A 22,445-nucleotide genomic window follows, 5' to 3' on the forward strand; every position below is an offset into this window, starting at 1 on the left:
CAGCATTTAATCCCATTGCAACGAAACGGAGCAGTCTGCAAAATGCACTGATAGCCGAAGAAAGCCTACTCTATATAATTTGTGATCTTACGCTTTTGTCTACATTAATAAAAAGACGTACAATGAGAGACAGAAGCGAAAATTTGTACAACTAAAATACGACAGATTTGATTTTGTTCTTTCAAACTTTAGTACCACGAGAAGAAAAGTAGGCGCCGCTTGACGTCAAAGTGAACAGGAGGTGAAGCCATGTTTCGAAGCGGACCTTTTTCGTTTGAAAGTCTTTGTTTTCAATAGAAAGCTCCTCTCTCCCGTTCAACAAAAACTAGAAGTTCTGTAACCAACATGACATTTTCACGACCTAATTTCACCTCCGAAGATATTTCCTGATTTTCAGAAAGTGATTCGGATTTTGCCAGCAATTTAAGAGTTGGAACAAACATATTCTAATAAAATTGAGAAAGTGAAGAATAATAATAAATAAACATTGATGCTATAATAGAAACAAAGAAATAATAATAAAATAACGACAGATTACACACAAAAATATTAAATGGAGAGTCTAAATTGTTCTAGATTGTTGAATTTGTGGCTAACTCTTTTAAAAGTTAAATCTCTTCAATTGAATTAGTTTATTCCTGAGAAGGAGAAGAAAACGGAAATCCATTAACATCATACAGAAACGGAAGAAAAATTTCTTTAAAAATGTAGCTTACTCTTCGGTTTCTAAGGAATTTTTAGTGTTCTACTGTTCTTATTCATAAGATAAACGTTAATTCTGTAATAAACAGTTCACGAATGTACTCACTAGCACTCAGCGGTGATAAACTTTGATCGAACGGCAGTGACAAACCGAAAACAGCGTGGGCATTGACTTGCGATGAGACAACGACGCGTTCTTATCAAATTAGCTCAAATTCAAACGAACCGGCTGAAGTGTTTCGTACAGAAGTTATCTCTGGTCGACAGATAGTCGGCAAAATGCAGCGAACAAACCCAGACGAAAAAAGTAACAAAACTAAGCGTAAACTCCTAGTGCATTATTACTAAGGTTTCAACTACATGCTACCGAAAGAGAATCCATTCAATTAGCCGTTTTACAACAAAGATAGCTTTCTACTATACGAACTATGCACTCATGATTGAATAAACAGTGCTTTAATGGGATAGTCTTTTTCTCATTAAAAACCGTTCATTCTATCACTGTTGACCTTGCTTTGTTTGGACGTTTACCATTTCTTTATTTTCTATTTCAAACGCAAATGGTTTCTGTTTTTTTCTTATGACCATTAGTAACAAAATTCTAGCGATAGACGAGGAAGAAGATAAGCTGCACCAGCAATGACGTTTTCCTCAAATACACTCGCAAAATCATTTCGAGCTCTTCTGTGATGTCTTTCAGAAATGTTTTCATTTACGTATTCATTTGTCCAGAAGGAAGGTGGCTATGCCGTTTCACTTCACCCACAATCAAGTTACTTTCGAGAAGGTGAAGACTTTCTTTCAAAGCCACTACAAATGAGCTCAGGATGATGTCAGAAACATTCGAGAGGAAACTGATGAAAAATGGTTTGATATCATAGAGAAATGGAAGTCGTTCTTCACAATAGTTGGAGTATGAGTGCTGTTTTGGTGAAATGATGTTTACATGGCTGTGAGCCTCGCTGCAGGTAAATATCTCGAGCGAGATCATATTCTTTTGGTTATGGATTAGCTGAAATGGATTAGAAGAGTCAGTTCACTTTCTTTGCTTGGATGAAATTCAAAGTTCCCAAATCTTATTTTAATGTCTCTTGGCAAAAGAATTCAGAAAGAAAAGTGGGCTTAGTGCTACGGCAAAAAATATAAATGTAGTGGTTAGTTGAATTTAAACGAAATAACCGAAATACAACTACAACAGATTAAACCAGTTTTCTTACTTTAAATAGTAGTACCATCCCTTCTGTTTTTCTTTGACCCTCCGGAAACATTTCTTACTCACTTTCAACCTTCAACCTTGGAATCATTAGACAAACAAGAATGGACAGTTCCGAGGCTGGAAAAGATTCTAGTGTCACGTTCTTCAAGGTGGAGATTTTTTCTTCAGAAAGTGGAGTACATCTTTGACTCTCATTCTCGTTGTAGTCGGCGTGGAATGCCTTCAATTGGGTAGCGACAACGCATCTGTCGCAACACACACGTTTCCTTTCCTTGACATCCACTTCCTCCACCCTATGCTCAGTATCAGATGAGGGCGCGGTAACCCAGCTGATCACATTTCACGTCGACTGGAGCCGTTGTTCAGTCGAAAGTGGTTGCGTTCGGTGCTTATTCGCATGTGAAACATATTTTTGGACAATGCGGTAACTATTACCATTTCCCCCTAAGGAGCTGCTCAATGTTTCAGTTCTCATAATGATCGCATCATTTGGTGGGAATGGGATGAGAGTCAGAGAAGGTGGAGCCCTTAATCGTAGTTATCAATCAAGTCCGTGGCGCAGAACAAAGCATATGTTCTTAGCTTTGGCAAAGGTCAAATAGCAAAAGCGAAAGGCAGTGTAAACACATCAATTATGCCTGAAACCCCCCAATGAAATCAACCAAGTTGTACTAACAACCTTTTAGCTGCGATAATTATGATCCTGACGGTTCATGTTTCATGCAAATTAATTGCGAATATAATTAGCAAATTTGATAGAAAATGGTGAGGTTTTCTCAGAAATTTCCATTCTGTGATTTGCATTCCCCTTCATGTTCCTTCTCTTTTATGCTATGTGTTTTCGAAATTCTTATCCATCCGTCAATGCTGAGACAAACAACGTCGATATCAAAAGAAAAACGAATGGAAGAAAATTGGTCTGGGAAACCAAGCAGAGTTTGCAAAGAAAGCTGTCCATGGACTCCGAAATATATTGAATAGATAAGAGGAATGGAAAATACATCAAGAAGAGAAGTGGCAACCGAACAAGAAATGTCTAGAGCAAACTAAATTACCAAGTGCTAAGAGAAGGGAAATGGCAAAAACGAGAACAGCATTCGACAACCGGATTACGAACTAAAAGCTTCAATTGAAAAAGGTATGGAAACATGAAAATAAGATTTTCGTTCTTCCAGTCACTGCCAGATCCTTCTAAAAACTTCATTGCAAAGACCGTAAGTAAACAAAGTGTCATACAAATTTTCTAGACCTTTAAGCGCTCCCAAGTATGTACGCGTCTTCGCACACGAACGAATGGAAATAGGTAATCAGAAAGTCCGGGAATCGAATTGACAAAATGAAAAAAGAAATTAAGAAATTAGGCTATTCTAGCACTAATATATTCTGAATAAAACCTTAAACCGTAAAATTCGACTCTTTGAGTCATTTATTTATCCAGTCGGTCTTATATTTGAAGCGCCACGATATTCAGTTGCTCGACTATTCGAGTAATTCGAAGAGCTGAGGAACCTAATGGCTCGTTTTTTTTTTAACAATGCAAAATGAAACCTACTTTATGTAATGTGTAGTCCATGATAACGGACGAACTACAGGCGAAGAAACAAAAACAGTCATCTACTTTATTCCAAGAGTTCTCATGGGTTAAAATATTAGTATTCAGTCACAAAATGAACAATTTTCACGAAAAGCAAACCAAGAGCAGGACAGAAGAAGCTACATATTATCTGAAATCCTATTAAAAGCGGTCATTAAGCCTTAGATCTACAATCTATGACCGCCTAGATCTAGTGCCAAAAAAATTACAGTAGGATACACAAGAACAATGGAAGAACAAATGGTCACATCAGGGGAAACTTCGTCAAGAGAAACGGCCACAAAAAAAATGGAGGATAATCTTGAAACTATGAGAGGAGATTTAAATTGTGTTTGAATGCGCTCAAACATTTACCTTAAAATTAAAGGAAAAAAGCGACTGAAGGAATGGCTGAACACATAGATTCTATGAAAAATATGTCAATCAAAAGTCGAGATGGTGAAAATACTGCACTGCACCGAGAATGCACGAAACCAGAGAGTATGATACAGATCACATTACAGCATGATCGAAAGCGAAAGTTACCTTCGTTTCAGAATTCAACATGCTAAAAGAACAGCTCCAACTCCAAGAAATCAAAACAACAAAAAGCGAAGAACGTGAGAATAGGACAAGTAGAGATGAGATGAACTAGATGGTGATCACTAAAAAAAACTGCTGAGGGAAGAAATCTGAAAAGACGACAAGTTGGTTGTTTTGCTTCGGAACGAAAGAGAATAACATGTCAAAGGCAATTTGCCATCGTAGGACTGAGAGGTTGTTGATCTTTGAATTCCAGTAAGTATTTCCGATTCGACAAATACGAGAGAAGAAAGATCAGGTAGATTTTTCTTTCTGTACTGAATGTACAAGGTTGATATTCCTTCATTATCACTATTGAATCATTATTACATGCTATAGATAATAGACGTCTATTTTATTATACGTAAAAGAACAAACAGACCTTGAAATACACTTTAGAGCTGTAAAACAAGCGTTCTCGCTTGATACTTAGAGAGAATGAAAACAGACACTTTTTTGGTTTTGAGCACATAGAGCAAGCATTCTTGAAAATGTTTTCCATCAAGTTCTAGAACGATTACTCACTATTCTTACCGCTGTGTTATTCATTCGCTTCCCATTCCGGAAGCACCTATCACCATCCCCACACAAAAAATTAAAGAATAGTTCGAGTTCTGTTGGTGCAGCCAAAAATCCCACCGAAAAGCACCGAATTAGAATAAACCGAGCAGTAATTGGATCGAAACGACCTGAAGCTTAGTGCAGTTGCGTAAGTGGCAGCACTCGAAGCGGTCCTTTGTGCTGTAGTGGCAGGGATCGAGGGGGTACTAGCACCACTTATTTTTGTAGTTCCCGATGGTCCCACCTCGATCTCAACCGCTCGCTCAACCGCGCGGCTTCGAGCGCAGCCGCTTACGCAACTGCACAGAGCTTCCGGTTGTTTCCCAGTCTTTGGCGAAGATCTCCGCTCTCGGAGCTATTTCTTGAACTTCTTTTGATTGGCAGTAGTTTACTCAATCTCTTCGTTAGTCTTATAGTTTTATGTGAGCTAAAAGTCCAACCATCCTGCGCGCAAACCAATCCTTGCGTGTTTGTGTGCGTATGAACGTAAGCATATAATCCAACAGGGCCTCAGCTGCACAGCTGTGCGCGCAGCGCTTCCTCTGGAGACTTCGCAAGAAAGCGGAAGGGTCAGTTGCTCGAAAGTTTAGCTGTGCTCTCTTAAGCTTCAAAGCTACCGCCCATTAATACTACACAAAAAATCCAGTTCGAGGGGATTCCCTCAGTCACCGACTCGTTTGTGCTGCGCGGACTTTGGTCTGCTTTGCAGCCAAAAATATAACGTTTCCGTCGCGAGGACTGGTCCTAACAAAAGACAAAAAGGAAACAGTTCAAAAAGGAAAGAGGAAAGAAAGGAGCAATGGAAGATTTTGAAATTAATGTCAGCTGGCCACCTAACCAAAATGAAACCTTCAGCAGTCAAAGTGGAGTCAAAATACAGAGAATAGACGAATTTCCGCCGGGTAACATATGACATTGACATGGATTTCTGTTCGATAACCCATGAGACAGTGTAAATCCGATCCGATCATTGCAGGCATAAGGAAGAGGAAGAAATGTGCGACAAAGACCACAACAACAAACGAAAAAATAACCGGTTTCTAGAGGTGGAATCAGATGGGGAGAGCACACAAGCAGGAGACCAATGGGTGAAGAGAAAGCAGGAAAGAAGAAGAAACGAAGAATGGACACAAGAAAGAGAGAATTCCTTCGAAGACGAGCCAATGCGTGATGCTTATGCATACGAATCGATCGGGGCGGGCAGAGAGATGAACGACGAACAAGCGGCGCCAGACACCAGAGAAGCAGAACGTCGAGGTGGAGGTCGTTTTCCGGATGCGTGGGAAAGAACGAACTGCTTGGGAGCAGCCGGATTGCTGTCGGAGTCGAACGTTTCGTTCCTGACTTCTTCCCGTTTATTTCGAGCAGTCTGGAACCGTTTCGTAGCACTGCGGGTGACGTGCTTCTCCTCAAAAGCAAACAACAAGAAGAGTAGAAGAGCCGACGCATTGTTTTATGTCTTCTTCGGTGATCCATGAGGAAAGAAGTTCGTGTTTCAATTCGCAATGATGTCATCCTGACACACTAGTAGTACGGTAGCTTTTTATTCGTTTTCCGTAGCATGCAACATGATTCTTTGTTGTTGTTTCTCGCGAATCTACGCTGACTGGTTCTGACTGCTGCGACCATAGCTCTCTGTTGTGCTTTCTTCCTTAATTGTTTACGTGTTTATCAAAAGTGGGCCATTAAAATGGCGTGAATTCAAAGGAACAAGAAAGATGGTATAGAGCGTAACTAAAGCTGAAACTGAAGCTTTAGGTAAAGTCTTAATGAATCTTCTGCAAGGTGACAGTTTCGTTTCGTCCTGCTTGCCGTTGTTCTGTGTATTGGCGTATCTGAGAGTTTCCGTAGTAGTAGTTTTCGCCCCAACCTGCGAGTAGTAGTCATTTGAGTGTGACAAGGGCATCCTTTCCTGCACCTCATTTTGTGTGTGTTTTCGGCAAACATTCGACAGCACTAGTGTTCCTCTTGCGCCAACCTTGCCTCTGGTCGAGAAGTGGTCTGGCACACAACGTTGTGACAACAGTCGTGATTCGCATGTGAAGCAGTGCTCATGTATGAAACGTGAACAAATCGTTATTGCGCATGTCGTATTGATTTTTAATGAGCTGCACACGAGGTTATAAATCAATTTTATTGAGTAACTTCTTGTACGTTCTTACTTTACTCTAAATGAGTAAAAAAAAAGGGAATTGCTTAATCGCTTTTTCTCGGTTAACTTTATGTACTCAAGTCGGGGGCACGCATGATCTCTGGATATACGTGGGATTCTGCGGATGGTCGGAGAGATGGACTCACTGGCACATTACACATTTACATTATTATATGCAGATGAAATCGCTGTGGACCAAATAGGAACTTTGCCTCTCCGGTGACGAGAAGATGTTTCCAGACTTGCTTGAGAGGATAACGACACTGATCTGATACAACGACAGGTCTCTGTAATCCATTGTACAGGCCGCTCACGCATTCATAAAAGTCAAACGATTCTGAACTCAAGTCCAATGCATTGGGGATCCCAAGACGATTGACCAGCGCTAAACACTTTGCACTAGCCACTGAAAAAAGTGGGTCAAAAGAAAAAGAACGACAACCGCTGGATCAAAGGAGCGAGCAATTCGGTCCCACGAAATATAGCCGGATCGAAACGAGTTGAAGCTTGGTGCAGTTGCATGTGCAGCAGCGCTCGACGTTTGACGCGGTGGGACGTAGCAGTTAGGATCGAAGGGGGACCCTGGCCAGCACCACTCATCGCTGCAGCTCGCGATAGTCCAACATCGGGCTCAACCTTTCCAAGTGATCGGAACAAGTAGAGGACTTACTGGCACTCGCCCTATCAACTCGAACAACAACGTGAATCATGGTGATATTTACATTACAGGAAGACGTTTAATTCTTAAAACTTCATCCATCCATTCATCGTTCAAAATGACGAGACAATTTGGTTAAAATGGATGGAAAGCATAGAGTACAAAACAAATCCGGGAAGAAAGAAGAGCTAAACATACGCGAGTCTGTCCAGCTCGTCGCACCGAGTAAAGGTTCTCTTTGCGAGAGCTAACGCATTTCAACACGGACAAGTTCTTGACTGGCGCCGACAGCCGGACACAAACAGGTTCTCGAAAGGTCAACACGTGGTCACATTACGCAACAAATGATGGATCAGCTCTAAACATGCTTCTGTCTCTCAGAGGGACACGAGGTCGCTCGGACCTTCAGTCGTGGCGAATTCTTGAACTGTCAGGTGCTCATAAGGACAAAGTTCTGACGGACTACCTCGTGTGCAGCAACGTTCATGAAATTGAGTAGTTGCAGTAAGTTCTGCATGAAATTTGCGTTGATTCTTGAGCGATGGCGATGTTTGTCATTTCAGTCCCGCTTTTTCCTCAAGATGAAGCCATGTCATTAAAGTGAAAATTTACGATATTGAGTTTTCCAGAAGTAAACAGGATTCGTGACGAAGTTTGCAAATATCAGAACGGAAACGCAGAGAATACCCTAGGGATCGAACAATAAGAGGATCCACTTTGCAGTACGGATGACTGAGGATGATGTTTCACAACTACGATACAACTCTGCGGCCGTAGGAATGGCGGGATTAAAACGCCAAAAATTCATAAATGACCAGTGTTACCACTCAGCAACCCTGGATCCACGATGGATGAAAACCACTATGCTTTTCTTTTATTTATCCGCTCGTACGAGTGCAAAGAGTTGATCAAGTTGGGGGTTTTGGATCTTTAGGGATTTTCCGAGTTTTCGCTTCCATTTTTGAGAAATACGTCTTGAAACTAGTCAAAGTAGGGGTAGAAAGTAACTGACGTTGAAATTTTCCATCAATACTAACTTTAATGTAGTTTGACTTAGTATGATTCGGAAAGATTGATACTCCTTAATTGATGTTAACGTCGTGGACGTCACCTTTCACATTGTGTGTACTGGAGCTGTATAGAAGACACACGGTCATTTTCTATTCCGGCTATCATTTTTCAGAACTTCTTCAAGTAGTCCACTGATCCAGACCAGATCTAACGCAATAATGTCTTTTTGTGCTGCGAGACCGTCTCCGAAAGAAAAAAATCCGAGTTGATTTTGAGAGAAACGATGTGCCGCTCCTTCTGCCTAGCCGGATAGCTGGTTTCGACAACCGGGGATCCAGTTCATACATATCCTTTCAAGATCTACTTTTCATAACGTTTCTGCGAAGATCACTCAAACCTCGCACAGCACTTCTGAGGGCAGACAAAAGCTTGTAATTGGGGATAAAGATGAAAAAAACCAGCCTTTTTCATTTAGGGTACTATAAGCAATCATTGAAAGTCATGAAACTGAGTTTCTTCGTCTGATAGGTGGACTCTTGAACCGAGGGTATTGTTGAGAAGTTAAACCAACGAAACCTCTCCATAACATGCTCCAAATGATCAGACATGCTCGAAAATCCGACAGCACCCTCTTTACATGCACCCTAACAATCTGAGTTCACCAAGAACGTTCCACATAAGAAAGAAATGTTCCAAGAACTTCCGAGAGTTGGGAGATCTCAATAAGAGTGTGAAACCCCACTGAAGTTGCTAAGTTCAAGGAATATTTCCAGTGATTGGACATAGAACAAATTTCTATCCGACGTGAACGCGGCGTTTGAGCCGGAGATATGGATTTGAAAGACATGCATGCAAAGTGCTTTACTCATGGTTAAAAAAGCTGCGAAGAACCGTTTTGGAATCCAGAATCCAAGATCAATGTGTCCTTACAGAGAAAATATATTTCAAGGGGAACTGACTGCACTGTTTTGGAAGTTATTTTGCTTCTCTGCTGTGAAGAAGCTAGTCTGGCTAAGTTCGAACATGATCGCACAGCATAGCACAACACAACCTATTCTAAGAAAAGAAAGGAATGCTCGGCCGTAGGGTCCGGGGTGCAAAGTTTGGGGCGAAATGACCGAGACGAGCGGGCGACCACGCCTCCATCTGTTTATTTTAACAGTTGCACAGCTTTTCTGGTCATGTTGTCAATCGGTTCCTGGCACCGCTCTGTACAAAGAACGTTTCATGTGACCGGCGATGGCTCATGGAAGTATCACAACATACGATATGTGGTATCACAACATGTGTTATGTAGTCCAGTCCCCGCACAATGCCTCCAGGAAAAATTGTGTAGAACACTTCTATTTATTCATGGTTGCTGCCGAAGAGTTTAGCTGGAGTTATAAAGTTGAGGCTGTCTCAGTCTGCTCATCGTGATATCAGTGACCTTCGTGAGAATCACTTATTTTGAGAGCTCAGGTTTTCTGTGTTGTATATTTGGAAGGTTAAAAACTCCGCAAAAACGGAGTACAATGAGGAAGGGAAGTGGATTCTTGAAATAGAATTAATAATAAGAACAGAAATAATAAAAATAGTAATAATAATAAGGGTCTAGTATTTGCACAAAAAGCTCGTAGAAATATCCACTGTTCTGATTTTGTTTTGAGTTTAAAATGTGGGTCCTAAAATTTCCAAAATAGGTAACCATCACAAGAACAGCACTAGGGATTAATTTAACATATTTTCTGCAGTCACTGAAACACTATCTATGGTCACTACCCATACATTGTCCCACTGAGTATCCCAGTGATCTTCCTTCAAGTCCTTCAAGTTCTTTTAATTGAAATCTAAACACCATGGAATTAAACACGTCCGTGTTTAATTCTATCTCTCTACAATCTTTACATGGATCTCGGAGTTAACCGCGATGTCTGCTTGGTGGTCACGCCGCAGATTCGATCAAATCTTTGAGTTTTCTTTTTTACCCAAACTAATAAATCTACAGAATTTTGGATTCACCTAATGGTTTATAAGCATATAGTGTAAAACCAATATGTGGTATAATGTTGTGATCTATTTGCAGAAGATTTTTGTGAGAAAGTGTTTTTGTGTGAAAGAGTACTCCATAACATTTAAAAGCGACTTGGAGCAGCAAATTTGCATTCGGTGAAAGAGGGGGATGCAGTTAAGACAATGTTGAAGATTTCTGAAGGTTCCAATTTTCATCTTAAAACTGCTGCGGTTGTGGCGCAGGGGTTCCGCTGTATCTGCACGATCGGTCGGTGGTTCGAATCCGCCCTAGTCCGAAATGATCTTCTCATCCCTCTGGGGTCGATAAATTTGTTAAAGACTTGTCTATGGGGATAAAAACACTGACTTGACACTTCGACCAGCCCCAACAAGTCACTGTAGGCTAGATCCGCGTTCGTAAACCTCAAACGTTTCTGAAATGAAGTGGACGTGGTGGTGCATCCCAAGCGGATTGATCAACGCCAAACACATTATTAGACACACACGCTTTTGAAAATTGGTCCATGGATCAGAAATATTCTTCATGCATTATTCTTCTGGCTTCGCAGCATTCACTCAGAAGCGAGAATCTTATCTGGGAACATTTTGCCTTTATGGATCCATATTTTGCAATGAGGCCGAAAAATCTTCTGTGCTGCAATGAAAACGTTGACTTCACCTAGATTTGAAGAAGCAACTAGCTTTAAGAAATGATATTGGCAAGTGGAATAGGTGGTTTTGTGAAACACTAATCACTTACAGTGTTGTTCGCATGTAATCTTCCATGGAAATGAGCCTGGAAGACTCTAAGAAAGGAAGGCTTGCAAAACATGAAAAAAAAAACATGAATAGAGCAATAAGGACATTGACAAAACTAAAATTAAAATGAAATACAGAAAGTTGTTGGAAATGTGAGAAGCAACAGTACTCTAGCACACTCTTGGTTAATTTGCTTTCAAAAAAAAAAAAGGAAAATTAATTTTCTCTCACCTGGCAACAATTGGTGATCTAGTGGTGTGTGATCCGCTTCCAATATAAAAATTTCCAAATTTGAGGTGCAGGCATTATAAGCGCTATTTCCAAACGTCGCTTCTCTTCTTCTCACTACACACATGCAAAAAAGTGGTGTCGAAAACTCTATTATCCACTCTATCTCTATTATCCACTTTAATTATCTGAAAGAAATAAAATTAATAAACCTTAAAAATTCAGAACAACATATTCTTATACAGTGAGAAATTCTTTTTTCAATGGATGGAAGAAATTTGGGAATACTTTTGTTTCTACACGGCTTTTTCGAAAGAAGAGGTTCGATTCTTACTCCACCTTACTCGGCGCAGATCACAAGTGCACATAAGATTAAGGCTGGGTGAGATTTTTCTGTTTCTGTTGCAAAGCTGCGTTGCTCATAAATTTGGAAAATTGTACTTTCTGAATTCACCTGCAAGTATCGCGCTGCACTTGGTTTGCGCTCGTTGACCTTCCATATGTTCGTCCGGAATGAATAGAAAATTTTGGTGAATGAGGTAATTCCAAGAGCAAGCTTCTGCAAAAATGGACTATAATCATTCTTTCAAGTGTCCTTTTTGTCTCTCCTTCTTTTCTCTGTTCTATGGACCCGTTACTTTGTTACATTCCAGAGGATATGCAGATAGATAAGACTTCTCACGATTCCGTTATAGATAAGTATGAGCTAAAAAAGTGATTGTAAATGTCATTCAATCCATCAGCAGTCATGAGGTAGTGCTTCTTTTAAGTTTTTATTGAACAAATACTGTTTGATTCTGGTTGTGTTGTGTAGTAGGAGGGAAGTTCTGATCCAGACAATCGGCTTGGATCTGTGATCTTCTTTAGCTCATATTGTGAGGCTATAGCCATCAAAAATTTGCTAAGCACGTGAAAAGCAGATGATCAGAGCGGAGAACTCGTGATTTCTAGGGATGTGATTACTTTTACAATGTTACAAGGATCCGTCTGCAGTGTATTTAGCGGAGATGCCGCTGGGAATTTAATGGCCGATTCCGGATTTTATGGCCGCAGTTGCGAATCTTGAGCTCGTTGTTCGTAGATAAGGAGTATGTGTTCTCTCCCGCTAGGAAGATCTTTAGCTTCAATGACTTGTCAGTTAGTAGTGTTTAGTTGGTGTTATTAATAGTTAGTTAGCTTAGTTCTGCTGACACGTGAAAATTAGGCAAAAAGTATCCACTGAGCGGAAATATATCCACTAAGTATCTCGGCTCAGCAGATGCGTTTGTGAGCAGTATAAATATGACAGATGGTTTATGTTTATCATCGCATAGTATTGACAAGTCGTCTACAAACAAACGTGGAGGCTGCCGCGAACGTGGCTGTCGCCGATGGGCAAGCCAAAAAAGTTAGGGGTACGCCTTTCATTAATATACAGAAAGTGCGTGAAAGTGTAGAAGCTACTTCTTGAGAAAAAAAAACAATTCTCGAAAGAAATATAATTAAATAAAATATAATAGCGAAGAGCCTCTAGTAACCATGGAGCAGATGCGATAGCGTGGAGCCATAGCCTCCTCAGGTGCCTTTGTGGATACCCATACCCACAAACCATCTGGCTGCCGGTAGAAGTCAAGGCATTCGGAGTTCAGTGCTTTTATTTATGAAAGTCGGGGTTTAGGAAAATTTTTGATTAGAGGTTTTCTTCTACTAACTTGTAGAATTTGAAACCTCTGTACAGCAGCGACCATCACAGCAAAAACTCAAAAATCTATCCTAAACGCAGTAATAGAAGCTCCGCAGTCTTAGCCGACGAGACAGCTGTTCCGGATCATGGAAGTGATGAAACGAGATCACAATAAATGGATTATTAGTGAAAGGACATGACAAAGTAACCGTTTAAATAAATAAATGAATAAAACTCTTTCAAGCAAACTATTTCTTACGTACACTTTTTTTGTTATTCGTATAAAAACGAACAGTTGTCTTATCCTAAATAAAGTGAAGCCTCTGGGTGCTCTTGAGGCCTCTGACTACTGCGTTTGTTAGAGGTCCTTCGCTTTGTCGCTGCCTTGCTGTGCTCTTGAAATCTGTAGTCTCCGTCGAGCGGGTTGCGTCGGTCAAATGCGTGACTTTCTCTGGGAAGACGGGCACTGAATCACTCCCACTCGTCAATAGGACAAAAATCGATTGGACGCTCAAATCGGCTCGATGGATGTTTAATAAAGCTTTGCTCGCATTGTGAAAATTCACAAACTCGCAGAAGAATAGTGATTTCATTCTTCCACGGAATACCATGACAACTACATCGATGAAATATAAGAAAGTATGAGTGGTGTCTTGAGAGTAATGCTTGTTCGCTTCAACACGTGCATCGGGAGCAGGCACGTGACATGATTCCATGTCATAACTCTAACGTACGAGACTGAAAATTCTGCAAAAGTTGGTAGAATTTTTGGATACACGTCAATGACTCAGAACCGAAGCGTTGACTAGAGTGTTTCTAAGTGTCTGAAGGATGTTCCCAATATTTTTTCGGTGAGGTCAAGGCCCCGCCGTAAATCCTTAGGGAAATGAGCTCACTTAGCCTGAAAGAAAGTGTTATCAAATAATGAAGAGGTTTAGTAGCCTGGTGATGGTGTAATGCACATCACCTACTTATTTCGACAATTCCCGATCCCAGAATCTTCATTCTTTTCGACTCTAAACGACTTCAGATATACTCCAGCTTCCTGAAGAGGGGTCACTATTTTGTACGGGATAGAATGAAGCGCGAACAGTCTGGAACCTAAATCTTCAAAAAGAGCGCGATAAAGCAGCAGGTCCGTTGTTCGTAATTCCTCGGCTTTAACCCCATTTTCCGGAGAAAATTCCAGGCTTTCCGTTTTTTCATAACTATATTCTTTTTAGATGGCTAATTTCAGAGAACAGAAATAGAGGGAGGAGGTGGGAGCAGCGAATATTGTTCTCAATGAAGGATTGCATATAGCACTGAAGAATATTCAGATGAATTTTGCCAGTGATCTCCTTGCTGAATAGCTAGTTATTATTTTTGACTCTAGCCAGAGACTCTAGCCTACATACAACACCGCTATTAACTTTTGTCCCAAAATCCGTCTTCGACTGATTAATCCGACGGAGTCCGTCGGAATCCTTGGGACAAGACAAATTAAATTTTGAAAATACCATACGAAAGCAAATGATTCGCTGATTTCAAATTTGCTTCCTGAATTTAGTTTTGCCAAATTTGTGGCCTGAAAACAGACAAACGTCTCCCAACCTTCGTTAATTACTTTCCCTTGTCAGCAATGCTGGCATTGGCACATCTCGCTGATGATCTCCGTAGAAGGAAGAGGTGCTCATTGTACTCGGGCTGATTTTTTAAATTTGCAAAAAAAAATTTAATATGTTCGTAAAGAGGAGGTTAATTAAAACATTTTAGTAATCCACATCATATGTAGGTTCAAAATTCCAACAGTTTGCAACGGACTAATTCGTCGGAGGCGGATTTTGGGACAGAAGTTGGTGGCGTCGTTGTAGCTGGTCGCTTACGGCGAATTGAAAGTTCTGATGCTTGATGAAGTCATCATTGGCTGAATAATGCTAGTGATCTACCAGTAAGTTGTCCTGTGATCGTGGTCATTTTCAATCGATGTCGAAGTATTCGAATATTTACAGCTGTTCATGTTAAATCCGATTATGCTAATCATAGAAATCAAATGCTATCTTACATACCAAATTTTCTATTCTATTGTAAGTCAGTGGACCAACAAGTGTTGGTTTGTTCATTTGTGGACCAGCAGGGTTGGATAAACGCTAGCAGCTAGGAGTAACGTACAGAGAACTTCTTCAGCTCAGAAACACCGCTAAAATTTTGAACATATCTACTTCCTCCAACTATTCACATTTTCCTATCATTCTACTAATTCTTCCTATCTGAGCTCGAAAAAACTCGTTAGTTTTGAAAGCTCGTTAGATGAAAAAAAAATCCATTTTGAACGTCAACAAGGGAAATAAAAGGAGAAAGAAGCAAAGCGTTCGAAGGTTAAAGCTAATGTTTAGAGCTAATACTTATGGTTCACTGAAGGACACGAACAAATTTCGCCGAAAATGAGAGTAACCACTGTTGTTATCATATTAATCTGTGATAACATGCGGAGTATTCAATGGAGGCGTGCGTCATTTCTTCACGCCCAGTAAAACGTCGCAGATCCATCTGTTAATACGAACATAATGAGGCTTATCCGTTTATTTCACACTTTGGCTAAAAGCAAAACTCCAAGTGGAGATGATCATAAAGTAAAAAAAGAGAATATTGAATGAAAGGACATATACATTGGTAACCAGTTAAAAATTTGGCTCGAGTATAGCGAAGTTTTACTTGTATTTTTCTTTAAGTTTGCCTATTGCTTGAATGTTTTCTATAGGGTGTGAGCTGCTTGAAAGGATGAATCACCGTTGGCTTCGATTTCCCTGGATCTGGTGAAAGCGATAACGCCGAAACGTTAGTTGTTAACAAAGATCAACACCAATCTTGGGTTCAGCTCAAGCAAATCAAAAAAAACTATATTTTTCAAAATGTTAAGATTCAAGAGCAGTCAACCATGTCACCCATCTCACTATATTTAACTATTATTTAACTAAAAAAATATGTGTTGCATAATAGCTTCGTTTACCTTTTAAGGCATTGATTCCCCGAGACGTTATGGAATTTTGTGGCAATGAAAGAATTTTGAACGATTATGCTCTCCTATTCCAGTGGCGGCAGCAGCAAAGTTTTTATTACCTTCCAAAAATCCAAGCCAGTGATCATAAGCATTGGATTTCTAGAACAGAAAAGAAGCGTCATATACAAAATGGGTCATCAGCTATTTCCGATAGATTTTCGATTTCGAAAATGGTGTTAGGTGGGCAGTCCTGGATTGGACGGGCCACCCCATAGCTTTTCTGTCTACCTTTTTATCATTAAACCATGGCTGGTCTCACCAAAACAAGTTCTACGGCAGTGACACAGGTGTGATAACGCATGAGTAGCGGTTTCGCGTATGCTACGTATGTCTTGCGTAAGTCCCGAGATACCGGTGAAACAGGTTGCAAAAATGCGCACGCCTGTCTTGTCATTGCCGTTGCTTCCTTGCGTTAATCGCCATCGCTCCCTCAGCTCATTTCCATGCGATTGCTAGAACGAAAAAAAAAGACTTTAGCTATTTCACATTCATATCACCAAACTAAAGTCGAAGCTTTCCGGTCTGTGATTTTTCCAGAATTGAAGGACTCCAATAAAACATCGATTTAGAAATTCTTATTCAGTTCACTAAATCTCTATTAGAACGCCGAGAACATAGTCTGTAGTCTGATTTGCATAGTCTAACAAGAAACCTCGGTGTTTTCGATCCCACTGATAGTGATTATGCTTACGCGGCTCAATCTCCTGGGCAGAGTGCTAGGGTTGCCCACCCTTTGGTGCCTGTACTTTTCATCTTGTCAGATTCTCGTGGGTTGTAATTACGCAAGTCACACCTTGTCGCGCTACACCGTTTCTGCTCTCGGCAGGGGGGTCTCGCCAAGCTTCCTGCTGTTTTACAACGACCTTATAAGCTGCTGGGTAGCAAAGATCTGCTGATTGTGACTGTGACAGATTTACGAGTCACTGTAATTTTTTATTTCCTGCGTATTGCACGAGCTTGTGCCAAACCTCCAAGTAGTAACTCGTTCTGATAATATTTAATTCATTTCCCAAGAATAAGGTTAGTCCGAAAAACAAAAACAAGCTCCTCCTGTAGTTGAACTGCTCAGATCTCACATTTTACGCAATAGGCATTATGACCTTAAAAGTGACCTTAAATTTAAATTTCAACCTAAAATTAATTCTAAAGTTTCGTTACAGTTTAGCATATCTCGTCGAAATCACATTCTTATTGCATTTTTGTCCTAGATTTTACAATACTAAGCCGACTTCAGCTGCAATAAGCTAAATTACCTAAAACAGACCCCAATGTCGTGGATCAGCATGGGCTGGTAATGCATTCAGTGGGTCTCCGAACGCCGAGGAAGAAACCAGCTAGTTCAACAAAACCTTTTGTAGTTTTGTGCTTTCGAGTTTATTATTTTTCGGAGATGAATGTTCTGGATATGATTTTAGTATTTGAAGACTTTTTAGAGAGAGCTTCACGAGATTCTTGAAAATGTATCCACTATTTTATCTATAACTATTCTAGAACTGTGATTTGGTTTTTTTGTGAGTTGAAATGTGCTGCAGATTCACCACATCTAATCGGGTGGTTTCAGGAACTTCGCTATGAAATCTCTTCTGTTGCTGTCATTCGTATCATTGAGTAATGCATTCTGCTGTGCTCCAGTTGCATTCACTTCGTGTTGCATGGCTTACGCTCCTCCAACCATTGTAGGATACCAAAGGGTAAGTATTTAGTATCTCAGCCCAAATCCCGGCCTTTACTTCAATGTTTTTTGTGCACAAAGCCTTAAAATTGACAGGCATCTGAACGTTTGTCATTTTGAACATTCCCGAGGAAAACATTCTGCTCTTTACTTAATATTATCGCCTATCCTAATTGTACCAAATCTAGGAAACTTATACACAACAGGAGAGTGCAATTCGCTGCAGGGCTGTGTATCTATTCGAACCAACCAACGTAGAGATTAGAATCATGGTCTCTTGTAGTTCAGCGTTCTGTGTAGTTGAGGTCTATAAAGTTGTTGTTGATAGGCGAATGGATATACTTATACACCGTGTAGAACTTTTATCCAGAGACAAATCTGTTTGTGGATAAAAATTCTACAGGTTCTGCTTGGTAATAGTACGTACATACAAACTACGGGATGCATACCCAGCTCATTTATCTACTCAGATATGTCAAACAGCCTCGGAAGACTAAATCTAAGTGCAGCTTCCGACTTCTTTCCGTTACAGTCAAAACGACTTGAAATCTAAAATTGCGCAAGCGGTTGTAGTCTAGATGGGACCTCGCTAGCTCAAGTGGGACTCACTCATATTTGCAGTCCGATAGGAGGTAACGAGAAGTCTCCACCTCGAGCACAACCAAAGCTTATGTACTAGAACGCTCTTCTATGTACACGTTCCTCTCCCGTCAGCAGCCTACCCATTGGTTATACTCGAATAGGTTGGTGAGAAGACCTCATCAATCTTCGGCCGCTCGCACGTGGATACAGCACGTGCACAAACCTGACGCGTTGCTGCTGAAATCGACGTAAAAGACGGCACCACGCCGTTTTTTCAAATCGGAATAAAACTCGAGTCAACATAGCTGGGCTTAATATGCATTTGGCACAGTCTAAGATAATATTCATGACCAAAAGATTATCGGTTCTTTGAGATTTTTTTATATATTTGTATCTATGCTTGAAAGATTGCTTGTTGAAAAGTTGAATGTTGCATGAACTTCAGATTCCGATCTTCGCCAAAGTCCCTAAGAATAGGCCTCCTCCCGTCGAAGAATCATAGTGAGTTTTTTGTATCTGACCTTTCTGTTGCATTCTTCACGTGGTGAGCTAAGATATATAGTAGTGTTTGTGTTTTTGCTTTTCGTGGAGGTATTTTAGCTGTTGCATGACCCATAACGGAAACGCTCGCACTATTTCTGAAGAAATTTGCGTATCTTTGCTTTATTGGTGCGGAAGAGGCAGTTCATGAACTTTGAAAAAGTAAACCAAAGAAGTACAATGCGAACGCTTCTTTCCGGAACTGTTTTTTTTTCGAAATTGATGTTCGGCCATCTAAAGTCAGAACTTGTCAATGCTTGAAAAGATGAATGATGTGTTTGAAAGAGACAGATACACAGAGACAAATAGACGCTATACAAAGATCCTAACGTTTGTCCCTCTGTTGTTTTTTCTAACCTTATAACCGGTCTGTTTGGTGTTTTTCTCAAAGCTTTGCAGTGATGTCGAAGAAATTCCGGTGCCCATGTCATCTCGTCAACAACCAATGTGGGTAGGCAACTGTAGTAGGTAGTCACGTAGTAAGAAATCCTGTCTCATTTAATAGTCGTTTTGGTTCTGGAGATAGCTAGAGTTCCAAGATTGCTGGGAAACGGTTTTGTTTTGTATTTTTGCACAATCCACAATCTATTTTACGATGGCAAAGTAGTTTTTCACATATTTGCATCAGTTTTTGGGAAGAAGGTTTTGTTTTGGGGGTTTTGCGTGGGAACGTAGAAATAATGCCTAAGTGTATTCTATAGTATGCTATTAGAAAGGAAGAATATCGAAGTACAAGTAGAATGTTTCAGAATTGTTGAAGAATCGATACCACATATCACTCGGACTGAAACTGAACCCATGTAAGTGAGGGCATTAGAATGTCATAGCTTCATGTAGAACTAACATAAGGTTTAGAGAACTAATAAAGAATCGCGTGAAAAGCGGATAGAGATTCTTAGAAGAATGATAGGGATCTAACCTGCATATATCTGTAGAGACGACAGCAGAATTTACTATTGGTGGTATTCAAAGTTTTGGAAAGTGCTCTTGTCATTCTTTTAATAACTTACTTACTTAGATACTAAGATGGCCCGTCTTCACTGGACGTGCGGACCCCAGCATCTCTTCCACTCGTTTCGTTCCCTCGCCATTTTCATCCAAGATGTTCTCAAGCTTGGAGAGTGACGTTGACGAGGTCCTTGAGCCGTATCCAGCTGAGTTCTCAGCTGACCCATCCGTGTAGTGAACACGTCTCCCCATCTCGTTGGCGGTCTCTCTCGTTGACGTTCAGCGTCCCTTGGGATCCACTCTAACGTTCTTTTAGTCCATCTGTCGTCGATTCTTCTCATGATGTGACCGGCCCATCCATGTTTTGCTTTCGATACATATTCCGCTGGGTCGCGAAGACGGGACATTCCTCTTAAGTCGGAGTTACGAAGACCAGCAAGGTGTTGTGTGCGCCGGTTAAACCACATGAGACATCTTTCAAGGGCTCTGTGGGTAGTAAGTAGCTTCCTAGACGTGGCTGCGATGTCTACCCACGTCTCCGCTGCGTAACAGAGCGCTGGAAGGACTGTCGAGTCGAGTAGATGGGCACGAAGATCATGGTCCGCCAGTTGGTCCGTAGCTTCCCTGACGGCTGCGAATGCTGCCCATGCTGCTCTCATTCTTCTATTCAGTTCTTCCTTCAAGTCGTTTTCCATGTTCATAGAACGTCCGAGGTATACGTATGACGGAGTTTCCACGATTTGGGAGCCTTCAAGTTGTACTCCTCCGTCCTCGCAGTAGGCGTTCTTCATGAACTGTGTCTTCTTTCTGTTTATTCGTAGTCCTATTCTCTTCCCTGCTTCGTTCAATTCGTTGAGCATCGTTTCTGCTTCATTGGTACTGCTCGGAAAGAGAATGATGTCGTCCGCGAAACGAAGGTTCGAGAGAAATCTTCCATCAACACGTATGCCCCTTTCTTCCCAGGAAAGTGATTTCATTATCCATTGCAATGCAGCCGTAAACAGCTTTGGCGGTATAGTATCGCCTTGTCGTACCCCCTTTCCAATGGGTATAGTGAGAGGGCGGTGGAAAAGCTGTATCCTAGTCGTGCATCGATCGTAGCAATTGGCTAATGTCCTCCCATACGACGCGTCCACACCTTGATCGACCAGCGCTGACAGTTTACATTCGTTTCCACGCTGTCAAAGGCTTTATCATAGTTAGAACGAAGGTTAGAACAAGGGGCAGGCGGTATTCCCAGCAAACCTCTATGACCCTCGACACGGTCTGGATGTGGTCCAAGCAGCTAAACTTCTGGCGGAATCCAGCTTATTCTTGAGGCTGGGCTTCATCCAGCGTCCTAGATATGCGCGAGAGGATGATCTTGGTGAATACTTTGTATAACACGCTCAGCAAGCATATCGGACGGTAGTTTCAAAGGTCCTCTCGGTCTCCTTTCTTATGGATAAGAACGGTTCGCGAGGTATTCCACTGGTCTGGGATCCCTTCTTTTTGAAGTTAGGATATCATCTGCGCTGCTAAGATTACATGAAGCGGATGGCCACCAGCCCGAAGAAAGTCTGCTGATATAAAATCAGGTCCGGGGGCTGTGCCAGGTTTCATACTCTTGATAGCGACTCGTATTTCCGAAGGGAGAATCTGTGGTGGAGCTTCACCAGTGGGGATGATCGGGCTTGACACAGGAGTTGATGAACGAAAAAGGTTCGAGTGGAACCTCTCCGTAATGATTTCCATCTCACGACGAGAAGACGTGCGAGTCCCGTCTTCGCTCAGCAAGGTTGCTAGCGGAATATTATATTCGCAGAGATCCCTGCGGCACTTCTTTAGACTCGTTCTTCTTTGTGCTGCTACCAGAATCTTCTTCTGCCTGTACTTCAAAAAATCCTCTTGCAACGCTTTTCTGCTGCTAGCGTTTGCTACTAACCGCTCAATGTGCGATGCATTTGGATCAAGCCTCAAAGCCCTTCTTCTTTCCAACAATTCCTTGGTGGTCTTCTAAATTTGATCCAAGTTTGTCGTGCGCGGCTTCGAGGCACGTTCAGCACAGGCTCGTAATCATCTGAGCAGCATCTCGTAGTCCACGTTTGGGTCCTCCTCGATATGCCAGTCACCTTGGGACAAGGAGTCCTCGAGTACGTAATCGTCATCGTCGTCGTACTTCTTTTCTCCTTCGTTGCCGATAGCAGATGTTCTTTTCCATCGTGTGGCTGTCATTCCTTTAATAAACAGAAAAGAAAGGAGAAATAACTAAAAATACCTGAAAAATAATGTGATATAAAGCTTCCAAACAATGCGAAAAGTAATTTACGAAGATTGGCGAAGCCTTACCTGGATCACCGCGGTCGAGCGGGCGCCAGCAATTCTTCCATTTGTCCCGATCGCGTGCCAGAGTCGCCCAGTGGTTCCTCCTTTCGCGTGGGACCCGAAGTAATTTTGTAATAAGTAATACCCGAAGTAACATAATTTTCTTCGAAGTTCTTCCTGAAGAAATATGACTATCGGGTCGGCGATAGGATCAGTAGTGGATACTCTGTTTTCGCCTATTTCCAGTTACGTTTCTTTCTTC

General features: G+C 41.2%; 6 protein-coding genes across 8 annotated transcripts; 1 reads left to right on the top strand and 5 right to left on the bottom strand.

Annotated features, from left to right (window-relative positions):
* Nucleotides 1–4,059: 4,059 nt before the first annotated feature.
* On the bottom strand, nucleotides 4,060–11,561 carry RB195_026507 (uncharacterized protein; the record flags this gene model as incomplete). The annotated part of the gene is made up of 3 exons (XM_064176974.1): nucleotides 4,060–4,183; nucleotides 11,208–11,253; nucleotides 11,438–11,561. 3 exons carry the CDS (start codon nucleotides 11,559–11,561, stop codon nucleotides 4,060–4,062), a joined length of 294 nt encoding a protein of 97 aa, XP_064070980.1.
* On the top strand, nucleotides 5,630–6,112 carry RB195_026508 (uncharacterized protein; the record flags this gene model as incomplete). The annotated part of the gene is made up of 1 exon (XM_064176976.1): nucleotides 5,630–6,112. The coding sequence occupies one exon, from the start codon at nucleotides 5,630–5,632 to the stop codon at nucleotides 6,110–6,112; it is 483 nt and encodes a 160-aa protein (XP_064070981.1).
* RB195_026509 (uncharacterized protein) lies at nucleotides 11,521–13,813 on the bottom strand (the record flags this gene model as incomplete). The annotated part of the gene is made up of 4 exons (XM_064176977.1): nucleotides 11,521–11,622; nucleotides 11,889–11,993; nucleotides 13,361–13,402; nucleotides 13,706–13,813. 4 exons carry the CDS (start codon nucleotides 13,811–13,813, stop codon nucleotides 11,521–11,523), a joined length of 357 nt encoding a protein of 118 aa, XP_064070982.1.
* A 6,155-nt stretch (nucleotides 13,814–19,968) lies between these two features.
* RB195_026510 (uncharacterized protein) lies at nucleotides 19,969–20,856 on the bottom strand (the record flags this gene model as incomplete). 2 transcript variants are annotated; one of them, XM_064176978.1, is made up of 1 exon in its annotated part: nucleotides 19,969–20,856. In XM_064176978.1, one exon carries the CDS (start codon nucleotides 20,854–20,856, stop codon nucleotides 19,969–19,971), a length of 888 nt encoding a protein of 295 aa, XP_064070983.1. The 2 variants fall into 2 exon arrangements, with proteins under 2 accessions (XP_064070983.1, XP_064070984.1); XM_064176979.1 differs by having other exon boundaries at nucleotides 19,969–20,739.
* Nucleotides 20,857–21,376: 520 nt separating this feature from the next.
* RB195_026511 (uncharacterized protein) lies at nucleotides 21,377–22,093 on the bottom strand (the record flags this gene model as incomplete). Of its 2 annotated transcripts, XM_064176981.1 has the most annotated exons (2): nucleotides 21,377–21,874; nucleotides 21,962–22,093. In XM_064176981.1, 2 exons carry the CDS (start codon nucleotides 22,091–22,093, stop codon nucleotides 21,377–21,379), a joined length of 630 nt encoding a protein of 209 aa, XP_064070985.1. The 2 variants fall into 2 exon arrangements, with proteins under 2 accessions (XP_064070985.1, XP_064070986.1); XM_064176980.1 differs by lacking the exon at nucleotides 21,962–22,093 and having other exon boundaries at nucleotides 21,377–21,613.
* On the bottom strand, nucleotides 21,935–22,340 carry RB195_026512 (uncharacterized protein; the record flags this gene model as incomplete). Its single annotated transcript, XM_064176982.1, has 2 exons — nucleotides 21,935–22,095; nucleotides 22,208–22,340. 2 exons carry the CDS (start codon nucleotides 22,338–22,340, stop codon nucleotides 21,935–21,937), a joined length of 294 nt encoding a protein of 97 aa, XP_064070987.1.
* Nucleotides 22,341–22,445: the final 105 nt, after the last annotated feature.

This window comes from Necator americanus (assembly GCF_031761385.1).
Source record: "Necator americanus strain Aroian chromosome Unknown Necator_2022.05.29.01.07, whole genome shotgun sequence".
NCBI lineage: Eukaryota > Metazoa > Nematoda > Chromadorea > Rhabditida > Ancylostomatidae > Necator > Necator americanus.